The 18,834-nt window shown below is 36.8% G+C and overlaps 2 protein-coding genes across 2 annotated transcripts in view; one reads left to right on the forward strand and one right to left on the reverse strand.

The window, feature by feature from the left end:
- Positions 1–755: 755 nt before the first annotated feature.
- LOC133529654 (charged multivesicular body protein 3) lies at positions 756–6,061 on the reverse strand. The gene is made up of 7 exons (XM_061867425.1): positions 5,919–6,061; positions 5,781–5,841; positions 5,507–5,686; positions 4,865–4,905; positions 4,401–4,574; positions 2,356–2,510; positions 756–2,037 (listed from the first exon to the last, which is right to left on the reverse strand). Exons 1-6 carry the CDS (start codon positions 5,961–5,963, stop codon positions 2,358–2,360), a joined length of 654 nt encoding a protein of 217 aa, XP_061723409.1. The 5' UTR covers positions 5,964–6,061; the 3' UTR covers positions 756–2,037; positions 2,356–2,357.
- A 516-nt stretch (positions 6,062–6,577) lies between these two features.
- LOC133529640 (glycerol-3-phosphate acyltransferase 1, mitochondrial) overlaps positions 6,578–18,834 on the forward strand; it is an 87,000-nt gene continuing 74,743 nt past the window's right edge. Inside the window, exon 1 of the mRNA XM_061867401.1 lies at positions 6,578–6,731. The gene's annotated coding sequence lies outside the window, so the exon portion shown is untranslated. The remainder of the gene's footprint in view (positions 6,732–18,834) is intronic.

Consider the following 18,834-nt stretch of genomic DNA (forward strand, 5'->3'; position numbering starts at 1 on the left):
TGAACAAAAACGAGGGACTTTATCAGTTGGTGCAGCATTATTTTGAATGATATTTTTCGGATTTGGTTTCATTTTTTGGTATTTTTATTTAAGCTTTAATATTATGCAGCTATCTGTATCTGTACTTTTAGTATTCTATCCTGCAGATTTGCATGTTTATTATCTACCTCGAAAGGATGCCAGCAGATAGGGCGGCACGAGGGGCCTACGTGGGACGCCCAATAGCTTGACGACCATCCGGTCGACCCAAGTACCGCTGGAGCGACCGCCTACCGCGAAACACGTCCGACGTGTTGCCTTCCTGTCGCACTTGTAAACTCGTACGTAAGTGTGACAGGGAGGCAACACGTCGAACGTGTTTCGCGGTAGGCCCTCAGCTTTTTTTTATGTATGGGACAATTTTCCACAAATCGACCTAGTCCCACAGTGACCTCAATAATATCGATATTTAAATAAATAATAACTTAAATAAACGTTCAAATAAATGCCCTCACCAGGATTCTAACCCAGGACCTCCTGCTTCATAGGCAGGGTCACTACCGTCCAGGAGGCCGTTAACAGAGGTTGACAGGAGGCCTACTTGCCCTGAATGTAGAAATCTGAGAGGAAATCGCACAAGATGCCATCATGCCAACTCTATCTGAGGGTCGCTAGGTCGCTAAGCCAATGGAGTAGGAACAAGGAGGAAATAGTAGCCACTGTTCCCTCCTTGACCCTAAGTGAGTAAGTATTTGTTAAAAATCAAAAATGCAAAGTATGATTAGTGCATTAATTTATTTCAATCGTATAAACTTCACATTCAAGCTATAACAGCATGTTCATAATATGTAATAGTAATTATACAATAACTTTTGTGATCGAGTTCCTAAAAAAACACTCTGTATAAAAACATGCCAAATTAATTATACAGGTAACATTGGAAACAAATTATACAAGATTAAATAACACTTTCTTAATGTAATAACAGTTAAATCTGTTCTAATTTAGGGACAAGTGATCAAATATTGGAAGAAAATTAGCGTGAAATTTATTAATAACAAATAAATTATCATAAAAAATGGTTACTTATTATATTTAACACAGAGACTAAAGATCCTTCGAACGTCACCAACTATACCTACTTGTCGCAAATGTAATAACTATTTTTATAAGTGGCGAGTCAGGTCGCATATTTTCGGAATCATGCTATCTCTTTCGCACTTGCACGGCCTAATGGAGCGAGAATCACAACGCAACAGTAATGCGGGCACAAAAGGTTACGGTATCTGACTTATTGCCCGACTCGCCACTTGGTGCTGCGGCAATTATAATAGTCGTAGCAGACTACCGCACCGGCCAGTGACCTTGGTGCGATCAAAATATCTCTATCTCGCTCTAACTTATAGGTCAACACAGGCGATCACCTTACACACTATCGATACGTGCGCCGCACCGCACCAACTTCGCGTTCCGGTGCGGTAATCTGTAGAAACGAATGGCCTTATTCATAAACGAGTTTCTGGCCTGAATTAGCTATGAATCGTTTGTCCTTATCTGTCATTTTGACTTGTGTGTTTGTAAGAAAGGCATAAACATAATTTAACTAAATCAGGTTCCTAAAGTTTTATGGATAATAAAGGGGCAACGCGACGTTTTGCATTGTATTCCACGAAAATTTGTTTTATTTATTGACTCAGTCATCGCTATTATGCCATAACCGACATAGTTTTCTAGGTAAAGAAATGCTTCATACAGACATAATATTAACGACAATGTGTGGTGATTAGCGTTGAATAGGTTAATATCGTTGCATGGGTTCTTAAACCATAAAAATAATCAGTTAACATTTTTTTGTAAGTGTAAATACAGAATATAATGTTAGTCCTGCCAATTAGTAAATAAATACACTTTATAGTAAAAATAATTGTAAATATTCGAAAATGCACAACATTAAACGTTAAGCGATTCTCATAGAACTTATTATGTACAAAGTACAAGGCAATAGCAGACTTGACGCTCCATGCCGTCTAGCGAGTCCTTTATAAGTACGTTTCGTATCTGAAAAAAGAAAAGTACTTAATTATATTATACAACACGTTTTGGGTGGTGGCTGAACTAAAAGCTTATGTTTTAGCCGAACTTAAGACGAATTTTTAAAATTTTATAAAATAAGGATGAAAATGTGACTAGAAATAAAATGTGATATTTAACTTATGACTAGCGCTCTGGCAACACTGCAGAAAAGTCGACACCATGCCGCGCTTTTATTTTGCATACTAAAATCGCGCAAATGTGCCCGGCGCGGCAGCGAAAGGCTTAACAAATTCTCCCAGTTCAAAGCAGGTTGTAAAATCCAGGGAAAAAATATCTACTTACCACTAAGATCGCAGCGCCTCCAGTCTCGTCTGCATCTCGTCCAGTTCCGCCTCGTCTGGCTCGGGCTCCGCCTCGCGGCTCGTGGACGGCGCCCCGACGGCCGTGGGCGGCGCGGGGGCTTCTCCCAGTTTGCCCTGCGTGAGCTCCCATAGCACCTGAAAGGAATATAAAATAAAATATCAGCAATAATTAGGTTATGTACCAGAGATTTGCCCAGAGTACTCCAGAAACCTCTGTGCTTTATTCTATCTATACACTAACAGATTTGTGCCAGACATAAATACTATTCATAGCACAATATTAATGATTTTTGCTTTTAGAGTAAAAGAAATCTTAATCAAAAGGCCAAAAGGTTAATCTTGTAAATGTTGTCTATTTAATAATAAATAAATATTTGGGGACAATCTTACGCAAATCGACCTAACCCGAAACTAAGCAAAACTTGTACTATAGGTACTAGGCATCGATGTACATATGTATATGTATAGATAAATACATACTTGTATACATAGAAAACATCCATGAGTCAGTAACAAATATCTGTGTTCATAACACAAATAAATGCCCTTACCGGGATTCGAACCTGGGACCATCGGCTTCATAGGCAGGGTTCAGGCGCGGATACAAGGGGGGGGGGCATAGGGGCAATGGCCCCCCCTAAAACCCTGGCTCTCACATTACTAAATTGAGTAAATTTTATTTTTTACCAAAAATATATGATTTTCTCAAAATGCCAAATCTTGTATCCGCGCCTGGCAGGGTTACCCACTAGGCCAGACCAGTTGTCATTATTTCTGGTAGACAAACAACCTACATTGCAAGATGAAATTTATTAAGTGAAAGCAATGAGGAACACTAATTTTGTTGATCTAGCTCTGGCATCTTTCTCCTTTTTGATGCTTCTATAACAGTTTTAAATATGAACACAATGGAGCGATAATTTGGGGGTCATTGACCACACACACTGGAACAACACTAGGGTTGTCTATGCTTTGAAATTATTTTACAAATATTTTAGACATGGACATAGAAAAGTTTTATTTAACATCACAAATATCGCATTGGTACATTTGAACATAAAATCTTAAAACTACTAAAACAATTTAATACTAAGATGCATTGACTGACATATAAACAGTGTGATGTTAAAAAGGGGCTCGACTCAGCATAAAGTTGCAGTAAATGTACTGCAACGCTGGTTTTCAGTGGAACCTAGTAATAAAAACAAAACATAAGAAAACACATTTTAAAGCAAAAACATTAAGACTAAACATTAGGAAAAGGAAGAGAAGAAAAAGTTAGATGGGTGTGTATGTGTATATGTTTGTTTGACATGGGTGTCAAACATGGGGACTTACTAAAAAACAGGAACAAAAATTAAATGTTTGCCAGAACAACATGGAAAGAACCATTTTAAATATAAAACTAAGAGATAGGGTGAAAATAACTCCCATAAAAGCAAAATCCAAGACCAAAACCCTATCATCAGTGATCAAGTAACAAAAGTGGAGATGGGCTGGCCATATAATGAGGGAAAACAAAGATAAATGGACTAGAGAACTTGTGGAGTGGTGCCCAAGATATAACACCAGAAAAAGCGGGCCACAACAGTACAGATGGTCCAACAACCTAAAAAAGACTGGAGGAAAAGCTTGGATGAGTGTTGCAAGAAATAAACCAGAATGGAAGACTTTGGAAGAGGCCTTCGTCAAGGGACGAGTTGGAGTTGCCAATGGAAATGATAAATAAATATACTTACAAATGTAAAAACTTCAATAATAAAGGCTATTTTTATTTATTTATATGTGTATATGTGACGAAATGGAGTGCAATTTATAAAATTATTTGTGTACCTACTGTGTAGTTTTTGTATGTGCTTTAGTTCGTGTACAATATCATATTAGAGTATTTTAATAAAGCATTTTTTTTGTATATATAAGTTAGGATAGGATGTATAGTTGAGTGTGAAGCTGTTGACTTTTTTTGTATTGTTACCCAGAAATAATATATATAGCCTTAAAATAAAGCCAATAAGGCCCACAAACCTTGTCAACCTCACTCTGTGCCGCTTCCTCCATTTCCTCCTCATCTTCCACCGCAGACATGGTCTCGTCCAGCATCTCTTCAATGATGCCAGCCTTCATCATCTCTTTACTCATCTCTTGCATGATGTTGGCTATCTCGGGTAGACGGATAAGGGCTTGCATTGCTTGCATTACCTGTACAGTATTTATTTTATAATTTAAGTATTTCTTTATTTATTACCAAATAGACTGGCGAGCCTATAGTCTAATACTTGAGAGCAAGCAAGTCACAAATCATGTTTATTCCTATTTACTGGTATATTCCCTTGCTTAAATTTGCAAAAAAACTTTATTTTATGCAGCCATATTGGTGCTAATACAAAGCCAGGTGAATTGTTGGCAGTAGACAATGTTATATAAGGAAAAACTTGTTTATTATATAGTTTGTAAATACTAGAAAGATTATCGCAACAAAAAATGCATACCTCTGTGGACTTTTGCAATGATCCCGCAACTCTTAAAGTAGCTGCAACAAATCAAAAATTATAAGTCATAAACAATTGCTTGGACATACTACTTAAACTTACTGAGGCCTATATATGTATGTATGTATATACTTTATTGTACATAGAAATAAAAACATGAAAATCACAGTTACAGAGTAAATTAAATACAACAAAGGCGAACTTATCCCTGTATGGGATCTCTTCCAGTTAACCTTTGAGGAAATGAGTAAAGCAGAAGTAACGGTGAATGAATGACAAACACAAACAAAAGTGTACAATCACTGAAATTAATGAAATGCATGTTTTGAAAACACATTGATACAAATATACATAGATAGAAAAATAACCATAAAATAATGCATACATATATATATATATATATATATATATATATATATATATATATATACAACATAAATAAAAATAAATAAATATTCAATATATAATATAACTAGATATGAATTTGAACCAGAAAAGTAAAGGAAATTAAAAAGTAGAAGTACTCAATGGAACTAGGAAGTTGTAACCAAAGTATCAGAAAGCCACAATTTTTTGAGTGATGCTACAGATTGTGATTGCCTTGCGTTAATGTTATATACAATACAATGATAGTTGAATTACCTAACTGATTCTTCATCTGCATTTGTACTGAGTTTAAATGTGCTTTGCTAGTGTATATTTTACTGATGGCCTTCCGCGACCGTATGATTTCCTTCGCCAATATTGTGCACACTTGCTTATCGTTTTTTGTGGCTGCCTCTTTTAACGAACGTTTGATCTTCTCCTCTTCACGCTGTATTGCTGAAAAACAAAGTAGTATTACCTTCACGTATTCCACTACAAGAACCAATGTATACGAGATGATTTAATGCCTTAAATTACAGATTAGTCACACCTCTAATTTGTCTATCCAAATTATATCCTTCTTTGCGTAGTTTGTGTGACCATTCGTTTACCTGAAATTAAACTTAATGGTTTTATACATTCTTTATCAGTTTTAAAGTTTGTGAATGTTAACTATAGGATAACGCACCATTTCTTTTGGATTTCGATCATTCGATTTGCCAAATAGACCCATTTTGTTGGTAAATTAAGGAAATTTCGACACAAGTATCATTGACCAATTTGTTTTGACAGATTCTGAATGTGACACTTGACACTCGACTCACAAAACCGGATGACCTCATCTGCGTACTCTGGTGATGAAACGGAACGTAAAACAATTCAATGTTGCATCTAGATTTTATTTAGGCAATAATTTAGATATTTACACAAAAATAATGAAATTACAAAAACACACATCACATAAATCAATTGTCGTGACCAGGATGTAGGAAGGTTTATCCGTTGTAAATTAAACTATATATATGGTATGTGAGATATACAACAGGGTATTTGCGTCAATCGTAGCGTATTCGACACCAAATTTGACAGTTTTACTGTTGCCATTATTTGAGACTACCCCGAAACCAAGCTTATATATAAACGCTAACGTCACTAACTGCTAAAAACTTTAACTAGGTAATATAAATCTTGTAGTTGTACAATGTAGTTAATGTAGCAGAGTACACTAATTTGTGTAAGAGTATACAATGGATGTGAAAAAGAATACTCCCAAAGAATAATAAAAATAATCCTTTACTGAGGAAACCGTTACTCAATACACTGGTATTATTATTCAGGACTTTGCGGCACTTCAGGCATTTCTGTTTACTGTGAATTTGATGTAGATGAACATACAAAATCTACTCCAAAAACTCTGTAAGTTGTGTTTTCCTGTGATTAACTCGCTGTAATAATACAGACAGTGCGATCCAGGTCGTCTAGCCGAAGAGCTTAATATTAGGTAAGTGCTTGATTAATATCTCTATTCTTTGTCTCATTATAGCTTGCAAACCAAGACAGTTCGTATGTTGCAAGTCTTTTTATAGACGTTCTATATTTGCAAAAGATTAGGGTTCTTTGTCTCATTCATTAAAAATCTTATGAATCTTTAAAATAGACTTTATTTTGGTACTTCATTTGAAATCATACAACTTAGTCATACTTATCAGTTTTATCTTCCTTCAACAAAGCGCCAATGCCGGTGCTCGGTATATGTAACTTTATCACATAAACAAAGTACTAATTTTAAAACTTTTGTGTAATTAGACATGCATAATTTAATACAAAGCAGATAAACATACAGGTGTTAATATAACCTAAAAAACATGGTTAAACATTTCAAATTCAATTAAAATTTAAATGGTCTTTATCTATTTTCACTTGTTAGAATGTCTCAATTAATGTGACTATTAAGGCCTTGTTTTATGAGATCTTATAATCAGGGATATAATTGATGTGGTTTTATCGGAACCGAAAGCAGAACCAGATATTTTAAACCGAAAATGGAACTCGAACCAGAATTCGAGCCTGATTAAGAGATAGACGAATGACGAATTGTTTAATGGAGGTATGTAGGTTAGTGAGTATGTAAACATTACATAACACAATACATATTAAAAGGCGTTTTTAATTAAATAACACAAATAAAACCAAACAACTAATTAGAGCAGCATGTGGCAAGCGGAGAGATGAGCGAATGACAGGTAAACCTGTTTGATGTTTGCCGCTTAACATCCACGCTTTGACATTTAAAAGTAATGGAACCGAAATTCTGACTTAACAGAACTGGAACCAGAGCTGCATAACATCCCACACCACCACATCACAACTTATAATACAAACAAATCTCTTTTTTCTATACTATAAAATCTATAGTCATAATCATAGTTTTTAGGGTTCCGTAGCCAAATGGCAAAAAACGGAACCCTTATAGATTCGTCATGTCCGTCTGTCTGTCCGATTCTGTCACAGCCACTTTTTTCCGAAACTATAAGAGCTATACTGTTCAAACTTAGTAAGTGGATGTATTCTATGAACCGCATTAAGATGTTCACACAAAAATAGAAAAAAAAACAATAAATTTTGGGGGTTCCCCATACTTAGAACTGAAACTCAAAAAATCTTTTTTCATCAAACCCATACGTGTGGGGTATCTATGGATAGGTCTTCAAAAATGATATTGAGGTTTCTAATATCATTTTTTTCTAAAATGAATAGTTTGCGCGAGAGACACTTCCAAAGTGGTAAAATGTGTGTCCCCCCCCCCGTAACTTCTAAAATAACAGAATGAAAAAACTAAAAAAAATATATGATATACATTGTCATGCAAACTTCCACCGAAAATTGGTTTGAACGAGATCTAGTAAGTAGTTTTTTTTTTAATACGTCATAAAATTTAAAAAAAATATTTTTTTCATCAAACCCATACGTGTGGGGTATCTATGGATAGGTCTTCAAAAATGATATTTAGGTTTCTAATATCACTTTTTTCTAAACTGAATAGTTTGCGCGAGAGACACTTCCAAAGTGAAAAAATGTGTGTCCCCCCCCCCCCCCCCCGTAACTTCTAAAATAACAGAATGAAAAATCTAAAAAAAATATATGATATACATTACCATGCAAACTTCCAGCGAAAATTGGTTTGAACGAGATCTAGTGAGTAGTTTTTTTTTAATACGTCATAAAATTAAAAAAAAATTTTTTTCATCAAACCCATACGTGTGGGGTATCTATGGATAGGTCTTCAAAAATGATATGTAGGTTCCTAATATCATTTTTTTCTAAACTGAATAGTTTGCGCGAGAGTTGCTTCCAAAGTGGTAAAATGTGTGTCCAAAGTGGTAAAATGTTGAACAAGATCTAGTAAGTAGATGTTTTTTTAATACGTCTCAAATGGTACGGAACCCTTCATGCGCGAGTCCGACTCGCACTTGGCCGCTTTTTTATTTGCTAGAATTATTGTAGAATTTGGTGGAATTATTAGATAATACCTAGTTGGTTACCAAATTCTGTTACTGCAATAATCTTTATCTACATAAAATATACGAACAAACATTGAATAAACTATATATTAAAATGAAGTACACAAAATCAGGGATAACATATGACAATATCATTCAAAATGGCCTCCTCTGGCTTTGACACAGGCCCTCAAACGACGAGGCCAGTCATCAATAGCGGCACGCACGATTGTCATGTCTAATTCCGTCACTGTCTTAACTATGGCCCGCTTGAGGGAGTCAAGATTTGTGTAGGGTTTAGCACAGGCTTTCTCCTCAATAACCTGCCATATGGCATAATCGAGGAGGTTAAGGTCCGGGTTGGAGGACGGCCAGTCTTCGTGGGAAATAAAGTCAATTTTATTCCTTCGAAACCAGGCTTGAGTTGTTTTTGCCTTATGTGCAGGAGCTGAGTCCTGTTGAAAGACCCATGGCTGGTTTTGAAATAGGGTGTGGCTTCACTATTGGTTCGAGAACGGTTTCCTGGTCAACTTTGTTCCCAGTTTTCACACCTTTTTCACAGAAATTAACCTGTGTTAGGCCTGAGTATGACACACCCAGCCAAATTATCACATAAGATGGATGATGGACTCGTTGCACTCTCGGAACAGTCGCAATCGCCTCTTGACTGTTTTTTGCATACACTGTCATTCTGGCGGTTACAACATTGTTCAATGGTAAAAAATTTTTCATCTGTAAATAGTATTTTTCGGTGGCCATTTTGTGCGTACCGCTTCAATAGCACGCGACTTCTCTCTAGCCTCATAGTCTTTAATCGTCCATTAAGCAAATGACCTTTTTGTCTGCGGTAAGCGTGTAGTCGAAGGTCTTCATTGATAACTTTTTTTAGGGAGCTTCACTTCACAGACATCTGTATTGCCAACAACTTTTGCTTCCGGACGGGGTTTCTTGCAATTCTCGCCTTCACTGCCTTTACTAGAGCTGGGGTCTGATCGGTGCGTGGTCTTCCAGACCTCTTGCGGTCATCGAAGCTCTGAGTACTATTGTTTCTATTAATTAATAGATATACACAAATTGTTTGCTGATTTTTAGGTTTTCAAGCAACTTCAAAATCATGTTTGGTGGGTGCCCACATTTGTGCAACGCAATTACTGAGATACGATCCTCTTTTAGGCTCCAATTCATTATAGATACGACGAGATAAGCGTTATGTGTGGTATATAATTATAGCTCACAAATCCACCACATTGTCATTTTTTATTTTTTCGGTAGCATTTGTTTCAACGGAAATAAAAAGGTTGCAAATCGAGTAACAGAATTTAGTAACGAACTAGGTAATCTACACCAATGCATATTAACATACAATTAATATTGAAAAGCAAGTAAAAAAAAAATGAAATGGACCTTATTTCAAGTCATTTGTTTTCCCATACAAACAGTAATTGAGTTGTTACGTTAAGGATCTTTGACCTGCACTCAGGTGTATATTATTGTTCTTATCTTGAGATAAGATAATGTTGACTTAACTACTACAATTATAATTACTACACACAGGCTTTGTCAATTTAGGAATCTGTGTTGCAGGAGAGTTACCTACTTGTCTATTATGCTGAAATTGGCACTCATTTGTGGTTGTCCATTTTAAGTATTAAACATTATTGCATAGAACAAGTAAGTGTAGTTAGAGGTGGCGCTAGGCATGGGTGATGTGGGCTACAGCCTACGGCCTCGGGATCTGAAAGGCCTCACGGTCCTAAGGGCCCTTTGGTCCTAAGGGACCCTTGGTCCTAAGGTCCCCTTGGTTCCAAGGGTCTCGCGGTCCGAAGGGCCTCGTTGTCCGAAGGGCTTCCCTCCTCAAATAAGTATAACTTGGACAGCGTAAAAATGTTCGTTATTTCTTTGTGCCACCAGAGGACCTTGATAAATGTACCTTGCCCACATAAAATTTTGGTCTTGCCCCGCCGTGCAGTAGATTCCAAGAATGTATTGCATATGTAACAAACACATCTCTACTGTTGGATACTAAAAGGTAGTCTCCTGAAAACAAAAGTTCACAGATGAGTTTGCCTTTTAGTATCCAACAGATTACATTAACAACAAGTCATCTATGCGTATATTGTATAGCAGGCATAAAAATGCTAGATCGAATCTAGGTAACTTTTAAAAGAGCAGGATCAGTGGTGGATTTGCAGTGTTGGCCGGCCTAGGCCCCAGGCCCTGTGGTAACTACTAGCCACCCCTTTCTCAGCACCCATCATATAGATTGCAGCCTTGTTGCACCCCTAGGCCCGGACCTACTGGGCCTGAGGGCAAATCCGCCGCTGAGCAGGATGTATCTTAGTTGTTCATCTCAATGCTGCAATAATTTCCATTACTGACATAATGCCGCATCTGCAAACAAGTTTTTTCTGCATTGGTTTACTAGAGATATTAATTAGTATGACAAGATATGATCTTATACTTTCTAATAGAAGGTTCTCAGAGATCCTTTTGAATGATTGTCTTTTAAAATTATAAAGTTTCTCAATTTTTCTAAAGCAATAATCATGTTCCATTTATCGTATTAAAGTATATTTTTGTGATACTTAAAATAGTAATAAATTTTACTATTTAGCCTCATAAATCACTATTTATAATCTGTAGCACCTTTATTATTATGGTACTATAAAATAAACTACTAAGGAAACCATAACCGTAAAATTATTTTTGTGATCTTATTATATCTAGTCTATTATGACCATGACAACAATAATTTTGGAATGTTGCCAGTTTATATCAGAAAAGGCAGTAAAGGCACCTAGTTCCTATATTAGAGTAAGGTTTCCCAAACATTTGCTTTCAATGAAATACGATGTTCAACTTACAGCCTTTACTCGGCAAGACTGATTACAAATCATAGCACACGTTACGTTTATTATCTTAAGAAAGCCAGCGGGTTTAACCCAGGAACCGCCACCGTCGTCATCTTCTCCCATTCTCGTCTTTAGGAATGACAGAAGCATGACTTCAATTGTTTTAGATTTCAATTGTTTTAACAGCGCACTCTATGACGCCTTGGCGGAACTGCGTCGAACGCCACTCAGGAGTAACGTAATACCCTAGCTTGCTCTATTTGACAAATATGGCGTGACGAAACGCCTCTTAAAGGCGATAGATGGCACGATTCAGTCGTTCTTCGACATCATTATTAAATTTTAATTTATTTAGCACTGTTAAAAATATTATGTTTATGAAATAAGAGCTAATACTGATGTTTCTATTGGATCTGTGTGCCAGATTTATATCAAAGTATGGCAGGAATTAGGTGCAGATGTATGGGGTGGACAGAGCACTGGCAAACACCTATGTTTGTAATATAATAATACATACTATGTACTATCCTCTACCCACAATTTTGTCGGCGTAGAATGATGATTAGGCGGGTCCACACAGAACGCGCGAGGCGCGTTTTCCTCGCCCGAGCGCGCCGCCTCGGCCGAGGCACGTCTCCACTGGCCGTTTTGTGCGCGAGGAAATTGCCTCGCGCGTATGCTCGGTCTGTGTGGACCCGCCTAGTGATGAAAACTATCCTACGTCCTTCCTTAGGCCTCAAACTGTCTCCATACCCAACTTCATCCAAATTGTATCAGCGGTTTAAGGTCTTAGCACATTGTTACAACTCAACAGCCACTCGACTCAAAATTAAATATTGAAATTAAAGCCTTATCTTGTATGTCCTATAGTACAATGTTTAAAATTTAGAACTGTCGGGTGGTCTACGCGTCGTCCACTCGTCGTCCACTCGTCGTCCACTCGTCGTCCACTAAGGTGAACCAAAAGTGAGTTGAGTTGGTGTGGAATTGGTATAGTGTGCGAAGACCTTTAAGCGTAAAGAGGTAATAGACGGACAAATACGTATATACAGTACTTTCGTATTTATTATATTAGTACGGATATTCTTACCTAAAGATATTTTAAACTAAATATTATACATACGTATTTTAATAAAACATATTTTAAACTATGTTTGGCCCAATTGATAAACTGGGCCGTTTTATCAATTCGGCCAAATGGCTGCAACATTTATGTCTGAGAAATAAATAAATATTATAGGACATTATTACACAAATTGATTAAGTCTCACAGTAAGCTCAATGAGGGTTATGTTGTGGGTACTTAGACAACGATATTTAAATACTTAAATACATAGAAAACACCCATGACGACCATGACTCAGGAACAAATATCCGTGCTCATCACACAAATAATTGTCCTTACCGGGATTTGAACCCGGGACCCCGGCTTCATATTAGACTGGGTCACTACCGACTAGGCCAGACAGGTCGCCAAAAGTCATAATCCTTCTTGATTTCACATTTTCCCTGTTGTATATTGAAATAATATTGGGTTCATATTGTTAAGCTGAACCCGTAACTTATTTGTCAATCTCTCCCAATTTGTAGAAAATGGAAAGATACTGATATTTGTCTCTTAATCACTTGTACGAGTCCCCCACAGGTGAGTATTGGCTAATCATGTATTTATAATACTTGATTGAGAAACTTAGCCATTGTTAACTATTCATATTAAAATATTTACATAATTGAGTTTGGTCTTGCTCAGCTCTTGTTTATAGACTGACTTGCGAAATAAATAACATTGAATCAAGTCAATCATGCATGAAACTTGATTAACTGAATATTGGAATATTTTCAGATTATGAATTGTAATAGTGGCCTTAGTTATAACCACCTTATGGCTCCTTTACACGATGGCCCAGCGCTGAACCAGCGAGATGGCGATTGGCCATGCAACGGTTGAAACGCAACTACACGATATAGTTCTGGTATGGGCCACGTGTAGATGTGTATACAGCCATCGCTGGCCCACTACCTTTGATGTGCGGATGAAAAACCGACAGCGTGGCTATCCCATCGCAATCCCGTCGCGCCATAAGCCATCCGACACCACTGCGCTCTCCACACGCTAGCCCATCTTAGTGGGCCAGTATGTTGGCCCATCGTGTAGATTGTAGAGAAGGCTGTGGACTGTGTCAGATTTCAGTAACAAGCTGTTCGTATCTGTCATTTTGATATTTGATTTTTTATAGAAAGAAAATAGAGGTTTGTTTTATGAACAAGAGAGTAAGTCGTTCTCAAAACATAAATGTTCAATTCATAGTTACATAAAAATAAACACCTTACATACTAATACAATGTACTTACAGTATAGCTTTATAATTTTTTTGGACATGTTTGTACTCGAAGGTATGTCCTATATGCAATTTGATATACTAAATACTTATTATCTGTAAAGTACACATGTTAATATCTTAAAGACAATAACAAATAACATAAACTACTTTCAGGCGATCTTTATCACCTTGATTCATCAATTAACAATTTAACTTAATTATATTTATATGTAGTAGGTCTTATCGTTTTTTTTTTTCACGTGTCCAACATACTTGCTCGCAGAAGATTCTTAACTTATACTAAAGAAAATATTACTGAATCGAAACGGCGTCTTGAGCTATCGCGGGCATCGCGGCTAACCTTAGACCACCTGGTAAAAACAACACAAGTCAAAATAATTAATATAATAAAATAATTTGATTTACTCCTAATAATAGGTAATAAATAATAATAGTTTTCAAACTTACGACCCTTATTTTGACCCCTGTTAGGTTGAATCGAAAGATGGGGAGGGCCCTGAAGATTCTTTTTTTAACGATTTTGTTTCTTATGTTGGATTGTTATGTGTAGCTAATATAGCTTTAGTGCAAATGTGCCTTTCCCCTTAGTAGGTAAGGTACTCTAGAGTAGAATTATAGAAATCACTGAGCTAAGTCTCAAACGGACAGTAAGGCAAACACAATGCGGTTTTGGTCAAAAGTAGCTTTCAAATCATCAGCAAAATATTCGGTACGTTGCAGCGACTGAAAAGCGAGTCTTTCGTGATTCTTCTATCAAAAGGTATATATATATGATTTATACAAAACTCACGCAATATTGATTTAATCTATCAGTAATCCTCTAAATAGTCTCTTTTTCATAGATTACGGCTAGTTTTACTTACCTAGTTCCACATCCTTGTTTCTATCATGTTCTTATCGGTTATAAAAAAACGTAACGGGTTATAGTCCGGGTTCTTAGCTCAAGGTATGGCGCCATCCGGAAGAAAGAAAGAAACTTAGCAAGCATGTAGCTTATGTATGAAAGAAAAATAATACAATTGGAAACAACTTGTAAGATGAGCTTCCTTCTTCGAACTGTCAACACGATTAGCAAATAGGGAGTTTAAAGGGGTCCACTGAATACCAGTTCGCCGGACGATACCGGCCTGTCAGTTATTCGCAAAAGCTGACAATCGCGATTAACTCTCAGGCCGATATCGTCCGGCGAACTGGTAATCAGTGGGCTCCTTTAATGAAACACAATTATATGACGTCACGGTCAGGTACTCACTCTACAGCTCCTTACGATTTATTAGATCTACGAGTTTCTTTTTGCAACAAATAATGACTTTTTTAAAGAAAACTCGGTTCATCGGTTACTTATTCCCCATCCAAAATTCCAACCCCTTTCACCCCAAGTGACCTGTTGTAAAATGGCGCAGCATCGCTATAGTTCGTGTCATCCACGATGACGCGCAGATTTGTCAAATCTAACCTTTAAAGACATGACAATACGAGTCAAGGCACGCGTCCTCGTGAATGACACGATCTATGTATAGGAAGATAATGATGATTGTACAAAAAAAATTGGGCCCCACCGAGATTTTTTAAAATTAGAGTGGGTGCTAAAATGGATTGCTGAAATGGTCGCTACTAAGCTAGTATACCAAGTAGATATATAAGTATATCAATAGAAAATATCCGTGATCCGTTAACAATATGTGTTTGTATGTCACTCTCGAGAAAAAAACTAGGACTACAATCGGTGGTTTATCTGTTATCACTTATCAAACAAATACTTATTATCGGTTGTGTATTTGACAGTAGGTATTAATTCGTATTAAATTAAAGCAGGCCACAAGCCCTAAGCTTGATAGATTTATACGAGTATTTAATCCTCCTGTTTGTAACGTTTTTTGGTTAATTGTATTGTGTATACACCGTGTTTTTATTGAATTCCGGGGTATGGGTAAGTACGTTTAAGGAAACTAAATGGCATAGTTTGATTATTTAATTTTTATAAAAAGTAATTAAATGTTGCATATAGCGTTGTTGTAACACGGGCATTACATTTAATTAAAACAAACAATTGAAAACTATGACATATCAATGTCATTTGAACATCAATCGTCCGAGATAGTATTTAAGTTTAGTAGCAAATGTACACACTCGTACTAAACACTAATCAATATGTAAACAGACCCTAAGGTAAGTGCATAGTTGCATACGCTCGTAAGGGCCTTATAAAATAAAAATAAAATATTGATTATCTCCGAAATGGAGTTAATTAGAATATCGGGTTGAGAAAGTTACTTAATTTAAGCTCAGGAATGCACCCTTGAAATCAACGGAAAAAAAAAAAAAAACACGGTGTATAGTGTGTGTATCAACCGAACCACATATGAACCGAAAGATCCACTGAGTCCACTGCTTTATACAGAATATCGCCAAGGATTTCCATAATGAAATTCAGTTTATTTATGAAATTGCCTAACATCTGCAGCAGAATATCTATTGACAGCATCTCAATTGGTTAGTTTAAAATAATGGTTTATTTTGACAAGTAATGGGTGCTTGTCAAATTCATGTGAATTAAAATTTTTGCTGTCCCACGAAGATGTCATACACCAAAGAAAAAGTGATCAAGTCCACCCATGTCAGAGGCTGGAATCGAACATCCTCCGGCCTCCGCTTTCGCTACCGGTGGACTTGGTCACTTTTTCTCTAGCGGAATAAGATATCTGTTTCAGTTCATAATTTATATATTAGTAATGCTAGTCAGTCAGTAAAATCACAAATAAAAATAAATTGATTTGTTCTAGTTGAAAGTAGAGCCCTGTTGTATTCAGACTCAGACCCCTCACGAATAATTTTGATTGATCCAATGATGTCCCCTATAAAATTATCCTGTTAACAATGATATAACGCTCTAGGTACTCGAAGGGCCGTACACCTTAATAGAAGCGCTGGTGGCCTAGCGGTAAGACCGTGCTACTTTCAATCCAGAGGTCGCGGGTTCAAACCCCGGTTCGTACCAATGAGTTTTTCGGAACTTATGTACGAAATATCATTTAATATTTACCAGTCGCTTTTCGGTGAAGGAAAAACATCGTGAGGAAACCGGACTAATCCTAATAAGGCCTAGTTTATCCTCTGGGTGAAGGTAGGAAGGATGGCAGTCGCTTTCGTAAAAACTAGTGCCTTCGCCAATTCTGGGTATTAGTTGTCAAGCGGACCCCGGGCTCCCATGAGCCGTGGCAAAATGCCAGGACAACGCGAGGAAGAAGAAGATTTAGTTTCACCTTAATTTAATGTTTGTAATCAATCTTGCAACATAAATTAGATCCACTTCCAATTATTCGTAAGTTGGAGATCTGATGATGGAGACCGGAGATGGCCATAGGAACTCTGGGATAAAACAACGCAATCTTATTGCGTTTGGGTCTGTTAGAATTGTCTTGATGATTATTAGTTGACTGCTTAAGTAAAAGTTCAGTCAGTTGAATACACTTTCATTCAGGTTGTATCAAAATTCCAAACAATGGAGATGACAAACGGCCTTCCAACTGTGGGAATCAATTAATGACGGGTTTAGCCGCATTTACCTTATAAGTACACAACAATGAATTTTCCAAAGCGGTGGAGCTGGTTTCAAAAACTCGGGGAACATCCTAAAGAAAAGCTACATAAATAAATACGAATCTCCTGAGGAATTCGAAACTTCTTCGTTAGTGAAGTCGGTTAAATTCAAACCGCAAGGCAAGTTGCTAGACCATTTTTAAATAATGATCAGCGTTTAATCCCAAACAAGTAGCAATTATCAAATTCGGTCACTGCTCAGATTATACCTGCTATGGCTAGGCGGTTTTCCTTGAGCGTTTTCCATGCGTTTCTGTAGCCACTCGTTTTTCCGACTTAGGTCTTACATCTTATAAATTTCCAAGGCATTTACCTTATATTTTCTTTGCCAAAGAATTTCTTTTTATTTGTTAATGAGATTATTTTTAACCGACTTCAGAAAAGAGCGTTGATGCTTTTTACCTTTTTTAAGTTCCACAATTTCTCGAAGGCGGCTAAATATTTTTTCCGTTTTAAAAGTTGTCCCACAATTGGTCCAATTAGTGTCAGGGTCTGATGACGGGATCATGGATAAATCAAGGAAACTCTTCAAAATTAGTGATTTGGGTTCTCTTCATAGTAATTAACTCGTGCATTTGCTCTTGAAACCAACATTTTGGTGAAATAGAACTGCTGACAAAGACCAGAAAATAATGGCATACTGTTTTGTGATGTCGGTTCTGTTTTCTTTGAAAGACGGGATTTTATTGCGATATAGGGTTATTTTAAGTGTTTCGTGAGTGGATGGATACTTTATGCAGCCGAACCGTTCAGTGTAACCATATAATTAGGTACCTACTCCAGACTCAATTTCTTTCTTTCTTTCATGAAACAATTTAAAGGTTTAAAAACCATACACTTACCTCTAAACGAACCGGATAAATGTCATTCTAATAGTTTCGCAATCGAGCTGCTTCTGCAAAGACTTTTTTCATCCACTTGCTCGTAAAAGGTGTTATTAGATGTAAGCGACTCGGTCCGTAAAATCGTAAATTTCTACCTAGGGCTGTAATGTATTTTTTCATCACTCTTGCTAGGCGATGTGATCCGTAAATCTTAACTCGTGTTAATTAAGATAAATCACAAGCGTTCGTAATTTATTGTTTACTGCCCTTAATACACAATGTGCACTATTATGCACCTTAATGCACTGTTAAAGACGCGTCATATGAGACTGTTATTAAACAACCGCACAACCACAATAGGTTGCCACAACCACGGTTAACCAAACATTTCGTCAGCATGCCTGACCTGACACTGCCTGACCTATATCATTGGTCCATTATAGACTAGCATTACTCCTTTAGAGGTACAATAAATTCGTACTTAGT

The sequence above is a fragment of the Cydia pomonella genome, chromosome 21, assembly GCF_033807575.1.
Source record: "Cydia pomonella isolate Wapato2018A chromosome 21, ilCydPomo1, whole genome shotgun sequence".
NCBI classification, from domain to species: domain Eukaryota; kingdom Metazoa; phylum Arthropoda; class Insecta; order Lepidoptera; family Tortricidae; genus Cydia; species Cydia pomonella.